The 25479-nt window shown below is 41.0% G+C and overlaps 2 protein-coding genes and 1 long non-coding RNA gene across 4 annotated transcripts in view; 1 reads left to right on the top strand and 2 right to left on the bottom strand.

The window, feature by feature from the left end:
• Positions 1 to 6117: 6117 nt before the first annotated feature.
• LOC106633334 lies at positions 6118 to 7640 on the bottom strand. Its single transcript, XR_001336553.2, has 2 exons — positions 7414 to 7640; positions 6118 to 6713 (listed from the first exon to the last, which is right to left on the bottom strand). It is a non-coding gene; the product is annotated as an uncharacterized LOC106633334 (long non-coding RNA).
• A 2396-nt stretch (positions 7641 to 10036) lies between these two features.
• iars2 (isoleucyl-tRNA synthetase 2, mitochondrial) lies at positions 10037 to 21573 on the top strand. Its single transcript, XM_014335938.2, is given in 24 exon segments — positions 10037 to 10464; positions 10973 to 11095; positions 11791 to 11944; positions 12037 to 12185; positions 12414 to 12463; positions 12542 to 12651; positions 12730 to 12817; positions 13093 to 13208; positions 13419 to 13588; positions 14022 to 14112; positions 14264 to 14415; positions 14548 to 14708; positions 14832 to 14934; positions 15684 to 15777; positions 17515 to 17579; positions 17581 to 17630; positions 17720 to 17822; positions 18098 to 18220; positions 18303 to 18434; positions 18511 to 18617; positions 18694 to 18839; positions 18929 to 19119; positions 19908 to 20052; positions 20293 to 21573. Coding segments are annotated over 24 exon segments (3048 nt in total). The 5' UTR covers positions 10037 to 10185; the 3' UTR covers positions 20439 to 21573.
• Positions 21554 to 25479, bottom strand: part of rab3gap2 (RAB3 GTPase activating protein subunit 2 (non-catalytic)) — a 19129-nt gene continuing 15203 nt past the window's right edge. Inside the window, exons 27-35 of one of the 2 annotated variants that reach the window (XM_014335937.2) lie at positions 25222 to 25288; positions 25045 to 25115; positions 24911 to 24946; positions 24719 to 24808; positions 23973 to 24188; positions 23585 to 23674; positions 23283 to 23489; positions 22948 to 23112; positions 21554 to 22112 (exon numbers count right to left, since the gene is read on the bottom strand). In XM_014335937.2, the coding sequence (XP_014191423.1) occupies positions 21960 to 22112; positions 22948 to 23112; positions 23283 to 23489; positions 23585 to 23674; positions 23973 to 24188; positions 24719 to 24808; positions 24911 to 24946; positions 25045 to 25115; positions 25222 to 25288 (1095 nt within the window). In that variant the 3' untranslated portion in view covers positions 21554 to 21959. The remainder of the gene's footprint in view (positions 22113 to 22947; positions 23113 to 23282; positions 23490 to 23584; positions 23675 to 23972; positions 24189 to 24718; positions 24809 to 24910; positions 24947 to 25044; positions 25116 to 25221; positions 25289 to 25479) is intronic. The other variant, XM_005929620.3, reaches the window with a different exon arrangement.

Below are 25479 nucleotides of genomic sequence, written 5' to 3'. Positions count from 1 at the left end.
ATGTTTTTGTAAGGTTTTGAGCTAAATGTGGAAAAATGTTGCCGTTAATTTCAGCATGTTTCACTTTACAAACGGCGCCCCATATGCAGTTTCCTCAAAATTAATATTTGAATATTATCCGTTTTGGATCATGATTGTTCAGATGTTTTACAATTTCAGATAAAACATCACAGCGATTTTAGCCCATTTTGGGGCTAAAATGAATCAAAGCACCCCCCAATATTTCTTACTTTTTTGACAATATTTGCTGTTTGTGTGACACACTACTAAAAATAAAAAAGCATACAGTACTTGGTTGAGACATAACATTTTAACAACAAAAGTATAGATCCCCCCCCCCTCCCAAAATGGTTTGTTCCAGCTCGCCTCTCCCCTACTCTGGCTCTGGCGCTCTTGCTGCCAGAGCGATGGTGGCTGAGACACAGCGGAGTGGAGGTGTAAGTGCCTGGCTTAAAACAGGACATATTAGCTGCATTTAACCTTCAGTTACTCTTTATATAGTTAGGTAGGAGTCAGACCATGTTTCTTTTTAGCTGATTCACCCAGGTAACCTGCAGTGTTGGAAACGTGTTTTTCACGATGTTTTCTACCCTACAATCCGTCCTGCTCTGTAGTAAAATCAGCGACATTTGACCGCCCTGTTGCTCCCATTGAAATGTATACAGCCTATTTAAAATCTAAAACTTAAAATTGTCCATAGCCTAAAGTTGTTACCACTGTCCTGTTTTAAATGGAATGAGAGAAGCTGGTTATTTTGTCATATGTGCCGACATTAAACCCAGGAGCCACATTCAGGTAAAAGTGTAAGAACAAATGATCCGTCAATAAAGGATAATGTTGAATCAGTGTTTCAATATTTATATCTTTTATTAGATGTACATGTGGTTTGGTTATTTGCCTTTTGGTTGAAAGTACACTGAGAGAGGATTTTTGTTATTTATTAGTGATCTTAATAGTATTTTTTTTTCATATTAATGTAATTTTTTCATCTAATTGAATACAATCTATTTGTGTATGATTGTCAGTCCAAAGAGGGAGAGAGGAAAGAGGGGAACGTGAGGAGAAAGGGCAAGGTCAGGAAGAACCAGGTAGGAAAACAGACAGGGAATAGTGACAGGCAAAACGAACTGTTAAACTGCTTGAGAGAGTTGACCACCAAAAAGTGATAGACAGATTTGCCAACTTCAAGGTGAGGCCACATAGGTTAAAATAAAAGAAAAAAATCTGCAGAGCCATAGTAGTATCTGCAGTAAAGATATTTTCATACATTGTACCATAGGCAAAGTTGCCTCCATTTTTATCTTTTTTTTTAATCAATATTTTGTACATTTCAATGACTCTATTTTTGGAGTGTATTTTCATATATCTGTATTGTATTATACATACACATCAAAAGTGAATCTCTGTCCAAAAAATGCACTCAGTTTACTTCTTACTCACTATTAAAATGTACAAAACAATGATGTCATGTTTTGTGACGAGGACCCAGGCACAGAGAGACTTGATGAATTTAAGAATCTTATGATTTAATAAAGAAATTTGCAGACTTGCACAGAGATGGTAAAATTATGATGACTGATAACGGAGATGAAGACAACAGACGATGAGGACAGGGAGGAACAGCGGTTTAAATGCACCAAGGAGACAGTCAGAGGGAACTTGGGACAACTGGAGACATTTAAGGATGCAGGGACTGACAGAGACGGGGAAGAAGTCTCATTGTGACGAGTAAAGTTTATCTTGCCTGGCTGGGCAGTTCTCTGGGTGCTCAGCACCCCCAAAATCTCTGATCCTAGAATCACCCCTGCATCACAGCACGTCAGATAATGGGAAATAGAAAATAAATATAATCATTTCAATCTCATTTAAGTGCGGGGCTAAGACTAATTTAATAATTTCTTCAGTTTCTTCTGGCGAGACTTAACTTTGAGCAAACTGAGAACACGTGACTGTGTTGGTTAGTGTTGTTATCACATGGTATAGGATTTTGTACATTCACAGGAGAGTCACAAACAGGACCTCTTTCTTTGCACCTTATATATCACATTTATTATTATGATGATTAAACTTCAAAAATATGTGTAATCACAGTATAAGATCGGGAGAAAAACCTTTTGTAACCGAAAATGACGCATAGCTTATTTCCTCTTTCCTTCTGTAACATCTAAATTACACCATAAATTGCAAAACTGTATTCAAAGTAACGTAACTACGTAACATTAGTGATTTAGCCCTCCTAAAAGCTTGCCTGTATTTACACTGTATTGAATTTTATCGTGGCATGCACTAAAATTAGCATTAGCATCATTAGACAGCAGTGTTTATATACTTGTTGCTGTGCCAAGTTTCTACATCCTTTAATGAGGCAGAACTGGACATGGGATAGTGGAGATCAATATTAAACTTTAAATTGTACTATAAACTGGAACTTCAAGTTTTCATTTCTGCTAATGTTTTACACTCTTAATGATACATTTGACCTGTCAGATTGTTTAGATGAGGTTCATGTATCCTAAAATAAAAATGTGAATAACAACACAAATAATGAAAACAATAGACTTAAAATGAGATCTTTAATCAGTTCATCTTCGCCAACTTCAGGAATAAATTAGGAAATAGGGTTAGGGTTATTAGAAAAATATACAAACAGGCACCCCTAAAGTTTGTATTGTGGGTATACTGCAGCGTAATCTCTTGCATCGTGTGAAAGCGATATTAAAAGGCATGCTGTATTTTGTTTTGTTTTGTTTTATAAAGCTCGCCACCACTAGAGGGCACGATGACACCATTAGTTGTTTTTAATCAGAAACCTTACCTGAGTCAGATGGTAAAGGCAAACCATTTTTGTGGTGTCATTGGAAAATACTGAATGGAGCTGTACTTTTGTTTCTAGTTTTATCCGTAAGATTAGAATGAAAATAATCGAATTAATTAAGTTAAATATTAAACCAAAGTTGACTTTTTTCAAAAAAACAATTTTTTAAACTATCATAAATTTTGGTTATTATACAGCAGTATTCCACATCCAGACACTAGAGGGTGTTTATAATGCTGCTGGGGGCTCAGAGGAAGAATAAATATAGCTTCATATGTGTACCTCTTCTGTTCTTTACCAATGTCACTAATTATGCATAAAAATATATTTTAACCTTCTAAAGCACGACAGAAAGCTTTTTTTTTAAAGTCTCGTGCCCATTACGTGTGAAGTTCAATAGTCCAATAAGATGTGGCAGTCACTATTATGAATGAGTTGAAAGGGTGGTATCTTATTCTTACACATGGTCACAGGACCGCATTGTGTGTGAAGAAGGTAAGAATGTTTGGCCTAGTGTTTGCATAGTGTTTTATTGCTAAAGCAGTGGTTCTAAAAAAATTATCCACCACTCAGCATTGTCTACTAATATAGGAAATATCTAACCAATTTTTCTTTTTAAAGACTGGAGAATATAAGGAACAGTTTATTTCATTTTATTATTTACTTACTTATTTGGTTGTGAGAGGAGGAAGCACTTGCTTGCCTGTCTGTAAATATCGCACACCGCTGTTAAATGGTGGTTTAAGGTTGTATGGCTATGGTTTTCATGTAGTATGTTATTTTCTGGTTAATATTTTTAGTGAGGGGACATTTTATAGGTCAATATCAAATTCAGAAATACAATATTGTAAGGTGGCTTGGTGAGTCACCAACAGACTGTATATAAAACACTGATTTAGCCACTGGGCCATCAATTGTTTTGTGGACTCACATTTTGAAGTCTCAATTTGCTGGGCTGCTGCCACGATTATTTCTTTCTTTATTAAGAGAGACGTGACCACATTTAGTATAATGAGTGGAAATCTAAGTTATCAACTAGCACTATCTAATTTTTAAGTAAACTGCATTTTTACACAATATGGGTGCATCACACAAGCACCACAACCACTACATAATTTCCTTGGGGATTAATAAAGTATTCTTATTCTGAATTATTGCTATGTAACATCCAAATAAAATACTAGAATTTTATTTAGCAAAAAAAACTTCTTGGTTTTGGATTAGTGCAATTAACTGCATAGCAAATCATACCATTATCCCTCTGCTGGTTTCTTTTTCAGGTGAAGAGCTGGGCCGGCTGTGTGGTTGCTCAAACTGTGGGTGAAGCCCTTCTGTTCCTGGGATCTAGCTCTCATATCTGTTGCCACTTTTAAGGCCCAGCTTGAGGGGCTTTTCTCTGCCAGAATGCAGTTGTATCGTGGTGTGAAATGCCTTGTTTAAAAGATGGTTGGAAAACCTACTTCCAGAAGGAAGACTTTCACTCATCAGGCTGGTCACTTCTCACAGCATGTAAAAGAAAAGTAATCACAGAGTCCACCCAGAACAGAGTATGTGTATTTTTTAACATAATTACATTAACATTCCAGTTTTTAAAATGTGTTGCACAAAATTAAAAAAAGTTTTGTGCAAAACCTATCTCATAGTGCTTCATGGGGCAAAAGGATAATGACCCAACTCCTGCTGCAAAAGCAACCCAAGAGTTTCTTGGTACAAAGAAATGGGATATTCTTCAATGACCAAGTCAGAAACATGACATCCAACCAGTAGAGCGGGCTTTTGGTGAAACTGAATGTATGTGTGCTATCTTATATGACGCGTTTCCCCTCTTTGTCCAAGATAAATTTCTCCCAAGCGAGACAATAACTGCTGATCTGATCTTTTCAGTTACTCAATCACCTATTGCATGATTTTAAATCCAATGTGGAGGTATAAATGGGAAAAATGACAAAAATCGAGTCAATGTCCAAGTACTTACAGCCCTACATGTATCAATTTCACTTACTTTTAACAGTAAATCCATGCTTCAGAGAGCAGCCATCACACTGATGATATCATCTGCACTGTTTCACTTCCTGCTTTTCTTTGTCAGCCTGATGGTAACTCTTTTCCAAACCTTACCAACAATTGGTATTCAACACACAGAGTTAAACAAAAGATGCTTAAAGATACGTTACAAATTAATAATGTTAACATCATATATAACAAGCCAAAGACCAAAACCTTGTTTTTGTTCCAGGCTGTAAACATGTTTAATTCTGCTCTAAAATTGGACATTTAAACATGGGGGTTTATGGGAAAAGACTCACATTTGGAGCCGGTTGTTGAAGGAACAGCAGTACTTTGAGTCCTGATGCGTTTTTGTCATTTTTCAGCCTCAAAGGTTTCCATTTGTTTCATCATTCAAGTTTTGAGTGCACCTTGCAGCTCAGAAAGAGCCTGGGAACAGGAGAAGTGGCTCAACTCTGAAACTTGTCCTTCACCTTTCCCCCCTCTCCCTTCTTTCATGTACCCTCACCCACCTTTCCCACAAGTGACCAAACACTTTACCTGAACTCAGGTTTCTGCTTTTGTTCCAGATGGTAAGAAATGGGAGGATGAGAGACTTAAGGGGTCACACCTCGGTGGTGAATGTGGCCTCTTTGGGTTTCGGATTATCAAGCAGGAAGATGAGAAAATGTGAAGATCAAGGAAAAATGCTTATGCAGTTGAAGCTGCAGCACCTGAAGTAGGTCCTGATCTGAGTTTAGCAGAGAATGAGCTGGACAATGCGGCCTTTGTCTCGTGATCAAAGGGGGAAATCCCCACACAAATCGGGGGGGGGGCTCAGGTGAATTCCATCCAGCCACCGACCTTCACAGATAAGCAGGCGGCTCCTTTATGGCTAAGCCCCTGCAATAGGTGGAGGAAGGCCTCGGCAGCCCTTCATTTACTTGCTCTTGGTCAGTTATTAAAATGCCACCAACGTCTTGCTTTGTAAGACTGTTGCCAGATTATGGTGGATGAAGAAAACCACTTCTGAAATGTCAGTACTCCACACACTCCAGATGTAATTTGTGCTTTAACCAAACTGAAATAAACTCGCAGCTAAAGCCAGTTGAGAATTAGGCCACACCTCTTCAGCGTATTCTTTCCCCTTCATCCAAAACCAAGTAAGAGCCTTGGAGTTTGAAGCAGAGCTGCATCAGTTGTGGACCCTTGATCTGATTCTCTTCATTCTCAGCCTCCCCAGCTTTATTCGGTTTTAATTTGATGGCTCTATAGTCTACACTGAAAACTTTAAGCAGGAAAGAGATGGTCAGTCATGTGGTCTCACATTTTAAAGCTTTATTTAATCTACATAAAAATAAACAGTTCAAGTCACACCCTGAAAGTACAGTGGTCACAATTTAGCTCATTTACAAATCACGTTCAGGCGAATGAAACCAGAATCAAAGACGGTCACTACACGAGTCTGAGGTGTTCTCCCACTGCACGCAGGAGTAAAAGGGCCGGTGTGGTGCCAAAGTAGTTTTCAGAGTCCTTGCAGAGCCAGTACAGACAATAGAAGGAGCAGAATGCTTGAAAGTGAGCGTCGCCTTTTAAGACAAGTTTCCCACCCAGCACTTGAAATGTAATTCCAAAACGCGTTTTTGGCTGTTTTTGAGGGGGTGGGTGGGTGGATTGAGAGATTAGTGTATTTAGACTAAGCCAGCACTGGATCCACAGTGTAACCTGTGCTGGCTTTTGTGTCCAGCGCGGTCAGTCCACTCAATCAGGACCGGTGGAGGAGAAGAGCGGTCAGAGCCAGCGGGGGGAGCAGCACCATGAAGGCGGCGGTAGCCCCACAACAAGCCCCCGTGGAGCTCGGGGTGGTGATGTTTGTGTTGTCCGGATTCGTGGCGTTATTCGCCAGGGCCACCTGAAACACATTTGTATTTAATTAAGATGATTCAGTCCGAGTGATTTCATTTTTAAACTAGGATTTAACGTGCGAGGGAGAAAGTTAATCAATTCAGTCATTTCGTTTCCATTTTGATTTGGAAAAAAAAAAAGTAAGATAAACGCTTTAAAGCCTCTGTTCAAGACCTAGCCCGAAACTTCTAGAAGTTTGCCATTGTATCCTTATTGCCGCCGTCTGTTCTGCAGGGGACAAACTGATTTTTATATTCATGACTTTTCCCCTAAAATTACGAGATCGTAGATGCACTCCAAGCATAACGTTTTAACCTCGATCCCTAATTGAACATTTAGCTCATCTGCGCCATTACAGCGTTTCATGCGTAAACAAATTCCGTTGGCCACAGTTGATTCCCACCTTAACCTAAAAGGTTGGTGAAAGTATTTAGAAATGTTTAAATCACTTTTAAAGACACACTTTTTTTCAAAGGCTTTCTAGGAGTATTATCAGAGTCAGTTTGTAGTCAGTTTTTAGTCAGCTGTTGATCATTCTTAATCTTTCTACCTTGTTAATCTTATTCATTGTATATCTTATTGTTTATTCTACTCTATTATTGGAAAGCACTTTGGTCAACTTGTTGTTTTTAAAAGTGCTATATAAATAAAGTTGGATTGGATTGGATAGAAACAAAACAAAAAAAGGAGGCACGGATCAAACTGACCTGTGATGTGAGATGGAAAGCCAGCAGCAAAACTCCGACGACTGCGACGCACAGTTTCTTCATGATGGAGGGGATTCTGTTCTTCTTGGTAGAGAAAACGTGAATGGAGCAGGAGACCAAGCCTTTGCTTTTTTTTATACCTCCCAGTGACGTCATCAACCACGCCAAAACACCTGCCTTTATGTATCTTTCTGCAACAAATGTTATTTACTTTTACTTAGCTACGAATTATGCATTTTGCGTTATAGTAAACCGGATAAGAAATAAAAACAAATGAATAGCAAAATTACTTAATGCATATTTAATAAATTAGAGATATAGCTGCCATACTAATACTGCACTATTCCCTGTTTTCTATGTGGTCTTTGATGCATTGATCGTGATTTTACAGTGTTCTCTTTTTGAGTGGAGAGCGTTAGATGAAATAGCTCAGTAAAGCTTTCTCAATAGAGTGATTAAAACAAGGCTGTCCAGGCTCCCCATTTCTATCTTTGCAGGTCAAATTAAATTCCGTTTGAAGATGAATGACAAGAACCAATTTTTTTTGTCTCACTTCCTGACTCTAATTTATCCCTCACACATTATTTAGAGGTTATACCATTTCATATGTGGGGATTACATTGTGTAAAGATGAAACATAAACACAAGATTATTATTTGAGCCAATTATTAACCAGATTATTAAAATGTTCAGTGTGTTCAGCACCCGTGGAGATTCAGAATGAGAAAGAAAAACTTGCTTGTACTGCAGTAAAAGGAAGTTTTTCCTTCTCATTCTGAATCTTTAAGTTATGTGTCATAATTGTATCACTTATTGAATTTAATCTGGTAGAACAAACCTCATGTGGCCCAAGAAATCACAGCCAGTTGGCACCAGCAGGTCGTGCAGAGCTCCAACATAAATGCTTTGTACTTCAGAGCTGTTTAAATCTCTTCTATGTGCTGTAGCTAAGGCACGCTTTAGAAAAGGCAACAGGCAACACTCTGTGTTTTGCACATTCAGTTCATTTGCCAGTCAAGCTGTTGATGATGCATTGAGTCCTGCCAGGTTATAGTCTCACTGTGAAACATAAGCAAAAAATGAAGCCAGTTTGATGAAAACAAGTTTCTAAGGCCCTGACAGTAACATCAGGGAGTAATACAGTATGCAGACTGTCACTGAGGCTGAATCGTAATTCTGACAAAAAGTAACTTTCCTGTTTCTGGAGTCATTATGGTCATGTATGTTTATTATAATTTATTTTGAAGAGATTCCCAGTTTCATAATTAGGCTACTTTAGGTTCTTTAGGTTTGTAGGTAAAGTTTTCCCAAATTCTACTTGAATTTTTGAATGAGCAAATCCGAGGACCGCATTCATGCATGAAAAACACTTCACTCATCATGTCACACAAGCGCACACAAGGTACATTGTAAGGGTCAGTTTCTGCTTGGTTCCTTTTAAAGGGGGACTTTTGTTGTGTTTCCTTGTTTTCTCTCATGTACATAAATATATAATACTGCAATAATCAAAGCTCCTGTGAGAGGAAACAGCACTAATATAGTCATCCCAGTCATCTAGCCTGATGTTCAAACCTTCTGTTTGCAAGAGGGAGTCAATCAATAGAAAGCTGGCGTAAAGGAAGTGTAGCTTTTGAAAGAGGAGTTAAAACGTCTTGGTTCAGCAGTGGATTTGCTGAGAGGCCACCCTCTAAAAAAGACATTTTATGTAACAGAAAACAGACTATTTTTTAATCATAGTACTAAACTCAACTGGAAAAGGTGAATACGACACACAAATTATAATTACATCTATCTATCTATAAACAGATAGATCTATCCGGAGCCTATTCCAGCTGTCATAGGACGAGAGACAGAGTACACTCCGGACGGGTCGCCAGTTTTTCACAATGACTAACTTCTGGTCGTCTGTTTCTCTGGGCGAGAAACAGACGACCATTGACATTTACACCTATAATCAATCTTAGAATCACCAATGAACCTAACCTCTTTAACTATATGTCTTTGCACTGTGGGAGGAAGCTGGATTACCACAAGAGAACCAGACATGGGGAGAACATGCAAACTCAACACAGAAAAGCCCCAGACTGAATTCAATTCAATTCAATTCAATTCATATAGCACTAAATCACACCAACAGTTGCCTCAAGCTTTAATGTAAGTACCCTACAAAATACGAAAAAACAAACAAAGAAAAAACAACAATCAGATTACCCCTATAAACAAGCACTTTTGTGACAGTGGGAAGGAAAACACAAAGACTGCTGTGGAAACACTCAATGGGGATCATGGGGAGTCCCCCGTGATCTCTGCCTCTGCCTCCCATTCTACGTCTAAATATGCTATGGACCACAAGTAAACCAGCAGTCTGAGAGCAAAGTGCTTTGTTGGAGTAAAAAGTTACTATAAGGTCTTTAAGGGGCCTAAATATCAAGATTTGAACCCCAGTGAGGCATAAGTGATGAGCACCACTCCATATTCTATATACATGAAAAGTAATTTACGCGTAATAATTTATAGCAATGTCTTTCTTTCTGCTGTCATGGTTCAAAATAAACAGCGCTCCCAGCGGCATCTCGCTGTCACAAATGCGAAAGCTTCACCCATGACCCCGCTGGGTTTCCGTAGCTGTCCTCTCCTGTATTTCTTCCGAAGGAAACAGAGCACGCTAATACAGAAGGGCGGACTAAAACAACACGGAAACTTCACGCAGAAACAACAAAGCTGTCTGTTTTTGCGAGTTAGCAGCTCGGCCGCAGAGCTATTCGTCTGTCCATGCTGCGGCTGCTGTGCCGGAGTTCGGCGGGGAGCCAGACGCTAGTGCGATGGGCACGGAGGTCACAGCGGGGAGGCGGTCTCCTCCTGCACGGCGCTCGGTCTTGCACCTCCAGCCGCCGCTGTCACGGTACCGGTTCGGGTGAAGTTAATGGTCAGCCCGCAGAGAACGGCTCCGGTAACGCACTGTACCGGGATTCAGTGCTTTTGCCCAAGACCGAGTTCCCGATGAAACTGACCGGACAGAAGCTTCTGGACCGAGAACTCCAAATACAACAGGTACAGCAGGCTAACGAAATCTCATTCAAAAATTGTTAAATTCTATTTTTTTTTATGTCGCTTACTAAGTGGTTTCGATAAAGTACAACAGACGAATAGTTTATACTTTTGTTTAGCAGTTAGTCTTTAATTCGGCATGACTGTTCAGGCTGACAGCTATATCATTGTTACTTTTAACTAGTCCTGATTTCAATTTTGAGCTGAAACATGCAGATCATTGCAACGACAAGGCAGTTTAAAGTGCTATTCATGAAATATTAAAGGGATTACTGTAACGTGATTAGCACAAGACAGTATAAGAAATTTTACAAAGGAAGTAAAAGAAGAAAATAAAACTATTTTGACTTTTATAAAAATATAAAAATAATAAATTAACACACGAGTAAAAGTTACAGGAATGGGATTACTAAGCCTGGTCACACGTGATAAAATACTTATATCATGCCTTCATACATATTGGAAATAGCTCACTCAAGATTTAATAGATATTAATTTTTGTTTTTTGCAGGAGTGTGGTTTTGCAGATTTGTACTCATGGCAGCGGGAGAGGAAGGCCAAGAATAAGTTCTGCCTTCATGATGGACCTCCGTATGCTAATGGAGACCCTCATGTTGGACACGCTCTCAATAAGGTAAAAGTGAAACCTTTCAGCTTTCTATCATCAAGTCCTCCTCCAATGAAAATTGGTTTGCAAATATAATGTTATACCACAAAACACGTGTAGAATAATGAGTGCATTTTACGAGGAAAACAAAAGCATCTTTGTACATAAGGTCACATCCATCCATTCATTTTCTTTCACTTATCCAATTCAGCATTGTAGTTGAGCTGGAGCCTACCCCAGCTGTCACACCCTGGACAGATCGCCTACCTGTTGCAGGGCTAACACCATCTGCCAACCAACCCTGACCCACCTTTAGCCTTTTTAAATCCAAAAATTGTGCCACTGTTCATTATAAAAGTTATACTAGTCCTTTAAACATCAACTGTTAAAGACAACATTTTGTACTCCAAGGTTTCTCCTGGATGTCTCTGCATAGTAAGAATCCTTTTTGATAATTGGTTTACAACAAAAGACATCAAATTTATTCTGTTAAAGGAACTCTGTCTGAGCCCAGTTAAAAGGAAATACATTCCAAAGGAATTTGAGACTGGGAAGGTTAGAGTAACATGGAAGTAGTATATTTCACCTACTCTTCCTCCTATAGTGAAAGTTTCCCCAAGTAACAAATAAGACGGAGCTTTTGGATGCGAACAACGGCGTATTTATTCCTGCCCTCATGATTTGTAAATATTTACTAGCTTCTCAATTATTATTCCATTCAGATCCTGAAGGACATCCGTAACCGTTTTGAGATGCTAAGAGGGCGGCAGGTGCACTACATCCCAGGGTGGGACTGCCACGGCCTCCCCATTGAGCTGAAGGCTCTGGGAGACCTGGGGACGAGCGGCCTTAGTCCTCTGCAGATCAGACAGAAAGGTGAGAAGAAGAAGGAGGAAGTAGAAAGAGGGCTTTTTCTGGTGACTCTTATTCAGATTTTATGCAGCTGCTGTTTGGTTTGTCTCATCCAGCGCGGGAGTTTGCAGAGGGAGCAATAGCCCGCCAGAAAGCTGCATTCCAGCGCTGGGGGGTGATGGCTGACTGGGATCAGTGCTACTACACTTTTGATGGCACCTACGAGGCTGCTCAGCTGAAAGTCTTCCAAGAGATGCACAGTAAGGTGGGTCTGAGCTAAGCATCAGGCAGTGTCACAGTAGAGCGATGTACCTACAAAGCAGGTTCAGCATGACCAGGCTTTCTTTGTGTCAGCTGGATTAACAGACCCCCAAACTCCAGTCAGAGAACATTTTATTTATTTATTTTTTAATTTGTTTATTTAATTTAAACATCAAAATGGGACTCACTGAGATATCTTTAGCTAATGTGGTTGTCCCTCTTTGTCCTTCAGGGGCTCATTTACCAGGACTACAAGCCTGTCTTCTGGTCTCCTTCATCCGGGTAATGCAGTTTATTGCAGTTATTACATCTTTGTAATAATTTCTTCTAATCTTGAATCTATTGCTGCAAATCTTACAGAACAGCTCTGGCAGAGGCGGAGCTGGAGTACAACCCCGAGCATGTGAGCAGAGCCATCTATGCCACATTCCCCCTCGTCACGCTTCCACCAAAGATCGCTTCACAAGAAGGTGAAGCACACATGTGGATAAAGCTTTTAGTCATTTTTCACCTGGTATGAAATCTCCTGACTGTGTGTGTCTGTGCAGGGATGGAAAGTGTCTCCGTGTTGGTGTGGACCACCCAGCCTTGGACCATTCCTGCTAACCAGGCTGTCTGCTACATGCCAAATGCCCAGTAAGGAACAGCACCACACACTGGAGACTCGTCCAGCTTGGTCTCATTGCAAAATGTGACAGTCGTGAAAAAAGCAAACGATTTGTTTCAGTTTATAAGATGTCATCATGACTTTATTACCTAAACCTAAGAGATGCGTTTCCATTTCATAACTATAGAGTGTATTTGTTTGTTTTAAACCAAACATTGTCTAACCCAGGCACTGTTATTATGATGTCAGTAACGTGGATAGGGTGGTGGGGTTTTGAGTGAGTTGTTTTCTGTCTTGCTTGCAGGTATTCTGTGGTGAAGAGAGCGGACAACTCTGAGAAGTTTCTAGTAGCAACTGAGCGGACGGCCAGCATAGCAGCACTGCTGGGCACAGACCTGCAGACTGTAGGCACCTTCACAGGTAACACACAGTGTCTGAAGCATCACGTTACCAGGTGCAGACGTGATACTTCCTGCAGTGGAAATGAGCTTTTAACAAAAATAATCCAGGTTGAATTTTGGGGAAATGAAATTCTTCTCTGTATTTTTCCTTCTGCGTCCCATCAGTGGACCCTGGCCCAAAGTTTGAGAACATGAGCAGAGCTGTTTCTCCATCTTTTTCCTCTCCTAGGCTCCCTGCTTGAAGGTGGGATCTGCAAACATCCCACGATTCCTGACAAACAAGTGCCATTGCTGCCAGCTAATCACGTGACCATGGTGAAGGGAACTGGATTGGTTCACACGGCACCGGCGCATGGGATGGAGGACTACAGTGTGGCCTCGCAGTTTAAACTGCCTGTGGTGTGTTCTGTGTGTAAAAACTAAAAATCCCAACAGTCAAGAAAAAACTTGTGGGCATATGGAGGCCCCAATGAGCCAAAAGTAGGAAGAAATACAGAAAAAAAAACATATTTCTGGGGAAATAACTAAGGTGAAAATACAGAAATATATAAAAAATCCAATTGGAAATGTATTTATGTTTTTAATCATTCTTTTTGTACACACAAACACACACAGACATAATTTCTTAGGTTTTGACTTTTGAAAGCTTTGTGAGTTGGCTGAAATCTGTGAAAAGCAAATAAAATACAAAAAGGGATTTTCATTAATCAGTATAGCCAATATGCATGCAAGGAGATTATTATTTAACAGTGTGGACCATGTTTGATGAATAATGTGGCTACAGTATATGATAAAACCTGATGTATTTGTGCACATTATTCTTCTACCAAAGGAATGTATGGTGGATGAAGATGGGACATTCAATGAATTAGCTGGACCTGAACTACAGAAGCTTTCTGTAATGACAGAAGGAAACGATAAAGGTATAAAAACATGGAAGAGCACGGGGTTTCTACAGGCTGCTAAAAAGAAATAATTTTTTAATAATATTGTTAATCAAGATAAAAAAAATGTTTTGAAAATGAGTTTGTTTCTTGTTTGATGATGGATGTATCTGATGTTTGCTTCACTCAGTGATTTCAATGCTGAAGCAGTGCAATGCTCTGCTGAAGGAGGAGCAGTGCGTCCATAGTTACCCGTATGACTGGAGGACAAAGCAACCTGTAGTCATCAGACCCAGCAAACAGTGGTTCATCAACACAGAGTCACTCAAAGACAAAGCAAAGGTAAAAGACATTCAGATCATTTGGACCAGATTAGTTTTTTCGTCTGTACCTGACACTTCATTTCTTCCAGTGAGCGGGAGTGCTTCACATTTCCAGTTTTGTCTAAAGAAGTATGTGTGTGGGATTTTGCAGGAGGCCCTGCAGAAGGTGCGTGTTTTGCCCGAGTCGGCCAGGAGCAGCCTGCTCACCATGCTGGACAGACGGACATACTGGTGCATCTCCAGGCAGCGCAGCTGGGGCGTCCCCATCCCCGTCTTCTACCATAAAGAAAGTGGAGAGGCTCTCATCAACAAGTAAAGCAACAAACACATTGCGTGCACATATTTACTGTATTTGCTTGAAATTTCTCTCTTTTTTTTTTTTTTTAAACAATATTTACAAACTGGCAAACATCTGTGATTCTTTGACCTTTACAGATACACTGTGTCCCACATCGCACAGCTCTTCAAAGAAAAGGGCAGCGACTGTTGGTGGGAGCTTCCCATTGAGACTCTGCTGCCTCCCGAGGTGCTCAAGAAGGTGCGTAAACTAATGTGTGGAAACAGCTAACAATCAGATATTACTGATAACAGGGTCCTCACTGTCATCCATCATTGATGTCATTGCCAGAGGCATCCCTTCCCATCCTCAAGCATTTTTAACTTTGCCGTCCCACTTTTTAGGCAACGGCATTTTGTAAAAACTACAACAACTCTAAGAAAAATGTGCAACAATGTTACAGCCCTTCTGGGTTCTATTTCTAAACCAGTGTACAAGCTTAGGAGCAAACCTACTGGTGCATCAAACCCAGTGTGTGTCCACACAGGGGGCCGTAAATCAGATTTTTCTTGGATTAACAGGCCTCTGTGTTGGGACCCGTTTTTATTAATGACATTTGCAAGGACATCTAAGCAAAAATACACCTCTGTGCTGATGATGGTGTCATTCGTGCATATGCTTCTTATCTATATCTATAAACCAATATTGGGTAAATTTCCACTTTAGCTCTACACCCTTCTGTCTCTACTCCGGTAAGTTACCAGCTACACTTCAAATGGTGGCTGGACTTCGATAAGTCTGGGAAAAGCCTTTTCTTACGTGCTGTGGACAAGGAAAAACTGAAACTATATCCATTAATGATTTTAAAGGCATCATAGGGAGTCAAGGGCACATGGCTTTACTCTTTGCAATGCTTTTTACATTTTTTTTCTCTAAGAGAATATTTGAGATGTTTTTCTCGTAAATGTAAAACTTATCACAGTTTTTCTGTGAATATATATTTGTCTCAGAGTAAAGCAGGTGCAGCGAGTGATTACGTTCGTGGAGAAGACGTTCTGGACATTTGGTTTGACAGTGGAGCGTCGTGGGCAGCAGTGCTCGAAGGTACATTTGAAATTTCTTCAGTTTGTCCTGTTATGCAGATCATGTAAAAGTATTAATGGATTTTGTTAATTTTGTAAAACCTCTCCGAGGACATTGAAAATGATCGTCTCAGAGCAGCAGAACAGTCTGTGACTGAAGGTTTCCAAGTGCCTCTAATCAAACCTCCTGTTATTAGTTTTATTAGCGACAAAGCTACTTGAAGCTACTTTATGTAGTCCCACATGCCAGTTGAGCTGCTTTGCAAAGCATCATTAGTGAGAGTGGGCTAGTCGGAGTCCTGGATTAGCAAACGTCAGCACATCACAGATACCGGACAAGGTGATTGGATTTATTTATCTGTTTTTAGAACTGGAAGAAATTCCTGCTCACTGTCAGGGTCAGAAGTAGGAAAAAATGAAAACCGGTTAATAAGTATGACTAAAAGTTAAAACTGGTAATAGTATGGAAACAGTATGTTTGGATAAAGAAGTGAAATCGTTCACTAAACACACTGGGTTAAAAGTTGAAATAGCAGAAATTACACACTTTATTAGGTATACCTGTTAAACACAAATATCTGGGATAGGATCAGAATTTGATGAAATCAGGGGTCCATCCTGCCTCATGTCAATGGTTCAGGCTGCAGGTGGCGTAATGGGGTGGGGGATCATTATTCAGCACATTTTGGGTCAAAATTTGCCGAGGGGTGTGAGTGGAGTTAATGTTTTTTAATAGCAATTCAACCAATATTAGAGTTGGATCCTGCTCACTTTGAACGGTCTGCATTTTGAAGGTATTTTTGAACTACTACCACATGGCGCAGTAGCTTTGTTTTGCTCCAGGAGATTCAAATAGACACTTATTTGCTGAAGTATGAGAGTTTTTCCATCATCTGTGTGGTTGTGTTGTCATTTGTAGAGCAAATGGAGGAAAACTCTGAGCCTGAGTCACGTCTCAGATGGCTCCCAGCTGGGCTCCAGAAATCTCTGGTTACAGGTTGTTCGATCGTTCAGCTACAGGGACAGGCACTCTAGTCTTTGTATTATAGTCATTTATTTTCTTTTTTGTCTCTTTCCATCTTCTCTTGTACTTTTTACCTCTTTTTACCTTTAAAATCTTTTGGGATATTTGGTAAAGATGTGTTATCACTTCCCAGCCAACCCATTTCTTCCTTCCACTCCATCGCAGTGCCTCAGTACTGCCAGTACTCAGTGATGTCTTTTGATGAACATGTTGTTCAGTTGGAAGATTGTAACTGATTAGCACAGCATGAATCTCAGCACCCTGCCTTTTATGACTCCCTTTCAAAAACATTCAGGACACTGAGTGTTGAAAGGTTCATTTGCTACATAACTGGATAAACAGTTGAAATAGTGCGAGAAGCAGTAAAAACTTGAAAATTTCCAGCTGTTATCTAAAAGTAGGGATAAAGACATGAAATTATTAGCAAATAAATTGTTAACTAAACATGCTTCAGTCATTTAAAATGCGTAGTTAAAATTATCAATAAAGTCTGAAGTTATTAGCTTAAGTTTTGCTAGGAGTTGAAATTGCTAGCTAAACATACTAGACAACAATGTATTTGTCATTTAAAAAATTCCATAATCATCTCATTGACCCATGGGAGATTAATTTGTAAAGGCTTTAAAGATGTATTAAGAATGTGTTATTGTTGTTAGCTTAAAATAGCTTGCAAATCATTAAATGCTGAACTCAAATTTTATACAGTTTAGCTCAGAGCTCAGCTTTTTCTTGCAGCGGAGTCGGACTCTCGGGCTGACATTTATGTGGAGGGAAAGGACCAGATTGGAGGCTGGTTTCAGTCAGTCATCGCTGCTCACCAGTGTGGCTGTCCGGAACAAGGCACCTTACAAGTGAGCGTGCTTTCCACTCGCCACACAGATGATAATGATACACAGAAAGAAAATTGATGAAAGTGTCTGAAAAATGAATATTGTTGCAGGTCTCTTGTGGTCCACGGCTTTGCAGTCAGTGAGAAAGGAGAGAAGATGTCCAAGTCGGTGGGCAACGTTGTGGATCCTGATGTGGTCATTAATGGAGGGAAGGTAAAACGGATGAAGACTTTTCAACCTGTTCTAGATTTAAAATTAAGATAAAGTTAAATAAATTGTTCACTACAATCTACATGTTGTGTCAGAGCTACACTCTGCAAATATAGGACTTCACGCATCAAAGATTTCCAATTGTGATTCTTTGATTTTACCATTTCCTTGTTTGCCACTTTAAAAAACACACAAAAAAAGATTTTAAATGAAGCTGAAACTGAGAAGATAAATTTGCATTTCTGTGTAGAGACTTTCTAACCTGTCATCTTTGCCAGGACCCCACTGAGCCGGCCTACGGGGCAGACGTGCTCCGCTGGTGGGTGGCAGAGTCGAACGTCTTCTCTGAGGTCCAGATTGGCCCCTCTGCGCTCAGCTCAGCCCGGGACAGTATCAGTAAGGTACTTTAAGGTGCAGTTTATCTGCTCGCCACGTTCATCTCACCTGCTGCACCTCCTCTCATGGCTGTTGTTTGCCTTCCAGCTGAGGAACACTCTGAAATTCCTGCTCGGAAACCTGCAGGGCTTCGACCCGCGACTGCAGGCTGTGGATCCCAAACAGATGCACTACATCGACCAGTACATGCTGCACCTGCTGCGCGAGTACAGCATCAAGGTGTGTTTAAGGTGTAGTCCATCCAACTAATGAAACGAGCACATTTGTGCCCCTGCTGACGTCTCTTTGTTCCCAGGTTACGGACGCCTACAGTGAGTTTGACGCTGGCAGGGTCATCCGTGTGCTGCAGGCCTTCATAACCAGAGAACTCTCCAGCTTCTACTTCAGTATCATCAAGGACAGGTAACATGTCAGAACATGTTAAAGATTCCTTTGCCTCCAGTAGCTTTGTTCATGTCTTTGTCTCTCCGTGGGTCAGACTGTACTGCGATGCAGAGGACTCGTTGGGTCGAAGATCCTGCCAGACGGTTTTAGAGGAAATTCTGGATGGCGTGACGAGATCCATCGCTCCGATCTTGCCACATATGGCTGAAGAGGTGTACCTGCACGCACCAGGACATGACAGTACGTGTCTTTCAATTTTCTGTGATTACTCTTTTACTGCCGCACGCATTCTCCACCACAGCCTTTCTATGTTTTCTGTGTTTCAATAGAAGAGGAGACATTATTTAAAAGTGGCTGGATTAAAAGCAGCTCTGTGTGGCGGCGACCAGGATTAGAGGAGGCTGTGGAAGGAGCGTGTGCCATCAGGGACTCCTTCCTGTCTTCCATTCCTGGCAAAAACGCCGCCAGGTACGACCTCACTGTCGCCATCGAGCCAGGTCTCCTGTTCGAACTCATGGAGGTAAGCTGGCTCTTCATATAAACTGAACGGAAGTGTGTGCGACAGTGCAGAAGGATTGTGTGACAGAAACTCCCATGGGTTTGTTTTTGTGTTGGTTTTGTTAACATCAAAGAAATAGATATAGACTTTAAACTGACCTAGAGATGCTGTATTTGGGTCATCTGTTGTAGTGTACTGCACTAGTACTAGCCCTCTGGTGTAAGATAGTAGGTGTTAGTGAACAACCTGCTGAGCTCAGCAAGCTGTGAAAGAAGCCGGCTGCCGGAGTGAAGGGACGTCGATGATTACTCATTTCTTAATCAATTAAATTTAGACTAGTAAACTGATGGTGATAAACGCTTCCCAATATACCCGTCTCAAGCATAACAGTGAGAAAATAAATTGTCTGAGTTTCTCACTCATCTTGATTCATTCTGAGCAGAGTTTGGAAAAACGTTTGAAGTACTCACGAAACAACTTAGAATGGGAGAGCAAAGATTGGCCCATCATCACCAAAACCCATCCAGCTTTTTTTAAAGTCATAAACGGACTGAAATCCAATTTAAATATCAATTAATATCTGGCTGATTTTACAAGCTACCGTGTCACTTTGCTTAATTACAATTACAGACATTACCTTTACCAGGACAGCTGCTGTTGTGCACTGAAATTGAAAAACTTGTATTTCTGGTGCCTCATATTAGCACTCGTGCATTTTTTGATTTGTGAAACACTGTGCACTACTTTGTACTTGAAGTTTTTAATATATATAATATATATACTCCTGCCATCATCCACTTTACTTCCAGTCTCTCCAGGAGGAGCCCACCTCCACCACCTCCCAGCTGGCTGAGCTGATGATGGCAGCTCGGGTCAACCTGGCCACAAAGATGCCTCGGGACCTGGATCCGGAGGCTCTGCTGAACCATGGCACCTTCCTCATCAACCTGGAGGGTGAGGACCTTCAGCCTAAAACTCCCAGATAAGAGTAACAGCAGCTGATAGCTGTCACAGCAATGCCTTACCTTTTTTTGTAGTATGCAACCATAGTAATCTATACTTTGTCACATAAAGTAAGATTTTGGTGTTGAAATTACTTTTATTCAAACTGCTTTGACAGGATTTTTGCATTTCTATACATTCAGACCTGCAAATCTTCAAGTTTCACACCAGAATCTGTCTGTGTTTTATCAGGTGGTGTAATCCGCGAGGAGAGCGCCTACAGTATCGCAGTGACGCCCACCTCTGCTGCCCGTTGCCTACGGTGTCGCCGCTACACCGCCAACTCAGCGGATTGCCTCTGCCCGCGCTGCCAGAGCGTCGTCTCCCAGGCTCACTGATGACCTCTGGCTCGGTTTGACGGCTGACCAGAGACCAGGTTTTGCACGCCCATCGGAGGCTGTAAAAAGGACTAGAAACATCTGCTGTCGTGCTGTAGTTCTCTCTCAGAGGATGCTTATTGGAAGAAAAACGAAGCCTCAGCTCAGCACAGGAAGGCAACAAAGCATCTGGTCTCTGAAATGTGTTTTAACAAATGTAAAAAAATGGTCTATAGGTGGGGTTTCCATTCAGAGAGCTTACGTGTGTCTGCGTTCTTTTAAAAAAAATGTGCTACAGCCACATTTGACCCCAAAGGCAAATGTACACTCGTCACCTCTGGTTTGTAGCGTTTATTTCTCATTTTCTCCCCTAATCTAAACTATTTTTGGTATCAGTTGGCAAGTTTTGGAGCTTTAGAGATGTTTGTTGTCTCGTCTATTAATGATATAATAGTAAAAAACCTCGTAATTGTGTTAGAGACACAAGTTTGGGTTGTGTTGTTTGCCTGAGTCTCCAGTTACACCTTAAAACAATCACTTTATCAGCACCTACAGGCTAATTTGTCAGAAGTGCATTTGGATGTAGCGCCCTCAGTTCTCCCTCCCTTGTGTAAAGCACCAAATAAAATGTGCCTCGGATACGTTGACAGTTCTTGAATGCACTTTGTCATTTAAAAAATTCGAATTTAGTAGATGGTGCTCCTGATATGAACGTCTTGGCCACCATATTTTTGAGATTTTAAAAGATCCTAAAATGCACTGAATTAATTATTCTAAATTGTAAGCTTGCAATGTTGCTGTAAGTGTTGATGTTATCGAGCTGCAAGCTTTTGTTGGTGATCATAAGGATTGTGGATATTTTCTTTTTCAAACATGTCCCTGTTTAGATCTGTATTCTGGGGGAGGCAGATGTCAAATCCAGGTGATTAAACAGCTCTACAAACCAGAGGAGAAATGAGTGTTTGATTTAGTTGCTCCTTTTACTATATGGGAAAATAATGCACTACAGAGTCACTGTGACAGCAAACCGATGCTGGTGGGTACTTCTTTGTATAATAGCTTGTGTTCCTTGTAAACATAAAGAATTCAAAGTTGTCTGACTTATAAATGAAAAAATAAAGAACGGGTCTTCAGACTCATGTTCTCCAAGCTTTAAGAAGCATCTTTATTCTACATGGGAGCAGCTGGTGTACAGGCACAGCTATTAAAGTTCAGTCTGCATATATAAATAAAAAATCAGGTCCATTTTTCTTGCTAATACATTTCTGATCTGTGAAGAAGAGGAGTCGTCGTCTGACACGGCACACAGGGTGTCTGACTTTAACGTGAGTACTAACACAAATATTTAATCTCATTTGTTGTCACATGCAGGGAAATAAGATGGATTAAAAAAAACGATTAAAAGCCTCTGAATCCACCGTGTTTAACACCACCTATGATTACTGAGCAGAACAACAAAACCTCCAAACGGGGGTGAGAAAGTTCTTTATCCTCTTCCTCTCTGACAGTCTCTCACATTCCAACTATCTGCAGCATCCCCCCTCAGTCCTCTGTGGTGAGGACCTCTACGGCCTCCAGCAGGTGGAGGGCCAGACTGTACTGAGCGTGGTTCTCCGGCAGTATCTCGATCAGACGACTGACCAGCCGGCTGGTCTGGGGCAGCGGGATCAGGGGACACCGCAGCTCACGTGGGTCCTGCAAAATAAACCACACTTCCAGTTAAAAATGACCAGATGATTTATTTAAACTACATTACAGGTCCTGGCTGAGGGGCAGCACGTGCAGCGACCAGTTTTTTCCCCCCTTTCTAATTTATTACAGTCTCACCAATGATTTCAGTCAGTTTTTATATCTGTAAGTAATAGTAAATCAGCCCATTTTACTCCCAGGATTTTAATTTGTGCTGCTTTTATCTAATTCTAAATTCAGACAAAACTGACATCATTGCACCAGTTTCAGAAAGAGCAGCTCACAGGGCACGGTCTGCTCATTGGGTGTCTCTCCAATCTTCTAGCGTCATTGTGAACTGACTCACTCTCAAACCACCAGTTTTTGCTCCCTAAACCAAACCAGCAGGAACTGGATATAACTGAACTGAAGTGTAACGTTTTTGAGATCATTTAAATTCTATTAAAAAATTCTTTAATACGCCTTAAATTTAACCTATTGTGATTTTAATGGCTAATTATTCATGTTGGACACTCATGACTGTACCAACTTGAGCAAAAGTTAAACAATTTCATGTTATAACAGAGAATCTGTCACTGTGAACAGAACTCAGCAATGACTGCATTTTAAAGAAACAAAAAGGAGAAACTGCGGTGCCAGATTCAGTTGAGCAATAGAAAAAACAACAACACATTGGCTCTTTGGGGACACCAAAGGTTCCCATTTGTTTCTGAAAACACATAAATGTAGAGTTCAAAGACTCTTACCCTGTATGTACACTCAACTATGCACTTTAGTTCTCCAAGCACTACTTGCAAATAACCCTTTAGGAAAAGAGCAGGCTGTAGTGTTGGGATCTCACCATCGCCTTCAGCCACGTGCAGAGGGTGGGGGGCAGGCGGGCCAGCAGCTCCATGGCGGCCTGCGTCTGGTTCTGGCTGTGGAGAAGCGAGTAGCTCAGCCTCTGACCTGTCAGCACCAACAACTGGGAGCCCAAAACATCCTTATCTTCCACCTCCAACATCACCTGAGGACGGGGAGATTAATTGCTTTAAGATTTAAGTTTTCGTGATCTACGGTTTGTGGCTACAAATGTCTTCAGATAACCACACCTAACCAATACCTAAACCAAGTAGTCTTAGTGCCTAAAGTGAGTTTAAGCAAGTTTTCGTGATCTACAAGGAAACAGTTTCCAACCTCTTCTGCCCGAAGATCCAGTCCTTGGCTGTAGAGCTCGCAGACGAGATGCCGCCGCAGGATGTCTGGGTTGACCTGCAGCAGAGAGCCGAGCTCTAAACACAGCGAGGGCCACCACTCGGCTTTGGGTCCGCTTGAAGGAAGTGGAGCGGAGCTAGAGGGGTCATCTATAGCCTGAACCCAACCGGTCAGCACCCGCAGGAGGAACTGAAACAGAGGACAAAGTGGAACAGCAGGAGATCAAGCGATGGGTGTGGAACATCATTGTCCGATTACTGTCTGCATTTTGTTCCACCTCTTACCTCCTGTCGCACAGAGACCAAACCTGGGTCCATGTCTCCGCTGGGCATCAGCTGGATGGTCGTCAGGTCTCTGAAGAAAGCGTTCTTACCCTGCAAACACACATGTGACACAAATGGATAAACATTAGAAATGTCAGCTGGTATCATTTGTGATCTGTATCTGCCAGCACCGGAGTACCATCAACTGCATTTTTCCTAATGGCAACTTAAGACTGGCTACAAAACATGAATCGACCCTTACAGCCTGGATTTGGATTTACAGCAAGGTTATTTGTTTATATAACTCTGGTTTACATTGTATTAATGCTTAAACGTTTGCATCATTAAGGATGAGGCCGTTGGAACTACGTTTTTGTTCTAAACTTTGGCAGAGTGTCGATCTCCTCACCTTGCTATCAAAAAGGCTGAATGGTTTGACCTTGACACTGAAGGTCATAGCAGCATGTAGCAGGGATGCTAACAGGCAGTGGTGCTGGACCAGCGGGTAGTGAACACCTCTTTGCTCCAGGGCAAGTTCAGCAATGGAAGCTGGGCCCTCGGCTCCAGACCACGCCTCCTCGATGGACAACTCTGGGGCAGAAACCTCCTCCACCGCTGAGTCCGCCTGCACGGAAAAGGAAAATACGGCTAATGAGAGGATTCATTTTCCAATTTATGTTAAACACTATTATACATATTCATTAAGAAAAAAGAGATCTTGTAGAAAAACCAAAGATATGATTTGATTTTATTCCTAATGCTTACTTTTCAAGCCATTTATTTGATATTTTTAGCAAGAGTGTTCTTCACTACTGCAAGAGTACAGCAGTCATGCAGCTTTTATGTGAATGGCAAGAACAGGAAGAAGTCCTTTTCACACATGCACAGAATAAATCAGGTCTCTGGTGCAGTGTGGGCAGTGAGGGTGGTATTAGTAGCTCTTTTGATCAGGCAGCAGGTGGAAAAAAAAAACTAACAACTAGAAATGCTTTCCCATTATATTAGACTAAAATCCCATTTCTATAAGCCTAAACAACTTCCTACTGTTGTCGTTCAGTGTTTCACTGCCATGCTAACCACTCTCCATGCTATCACTCTGCTGTCTCCTTTACTTACATAAAACTTCATAAAAGAAAAAAGGCACTGATTCCTAACCAACACTCCAGTCACCTCCATCAGGATATTCAGCAGCTGGACGCAGCAGCCCAGGAAGGACGTCATGGCTTTGTCTCCCATCCCGACATCCTGCACAAAAATTCACAGTACATCTGAATATTTGTATGGACTAATATATTTACAGGCAAATAAACATTTTGAATAGAATTGGTGCTGAAATGTAACTCTTACCCGTCGACACAAGCGATCTTTGGGTGCTTTCCCCACCTGTTTCAAAATAAATCAATAAAATAAGAGATTTAATTCTGTACAAAGTCCTGACACAGTGACAGAGCTCAGCTCGACTCGTTATGACGAGAACTTACTTTCTCCATGAGAAAGGTTGCTGCCGAGAGACGCTTGGCAATGAATGTGCTCCACATCATTGTACAAACACCTGTGAGGAGTTAAGACATGCTGACTACCGGGGAGGTACTGTCTTCTAAAGCATGCATTGTATTATTGGATCAATAAAACAGACCGAAAGCCAGTGTGGTACTCACCTTGCTGAATATGAGGACTGGAGACCATCTTCAAATGTTCCACAGACCAGCAGAGATATCGACCCTCCTATGAAGAGAAGCAGGTGTGAGATCAGACTGCAGAAGTTTGCACTTTCTACTATTAAATACAGTATGTGTTAGTTTGCGCACAGATAGAAGATTTACAATGCTGCACCAAAAAGTCAAAAACCTCAAGTAAATTTAGCTAATCTTCCCTTCAAGTCTGTCTGCTGCTGCTGCTACATTTTCACCAGTGTT

This window comes from Haplochromis burtoni, unplaced genomic scaffold (genome assembly GCF_018398535.1).
Source record: "Haplochromis burtoni strain Fernald_Lab_line unplaced genomic scaffold, NCSU_Asbu1 Contig_119, whole genome shotgun sequence".
Classification (NCBI taxonomy): Eukaryota; Metazoa; Chordata; class Actinopteri; order Cichliformes; family Cichlidae; genus Haplochromis; species Haplochromis burtoni.
The sequence above is the reverse complement of the archived record's forward strand: the minus strand, read 5'-3'. Positions and strand labels throughout refer to the sequence as shown.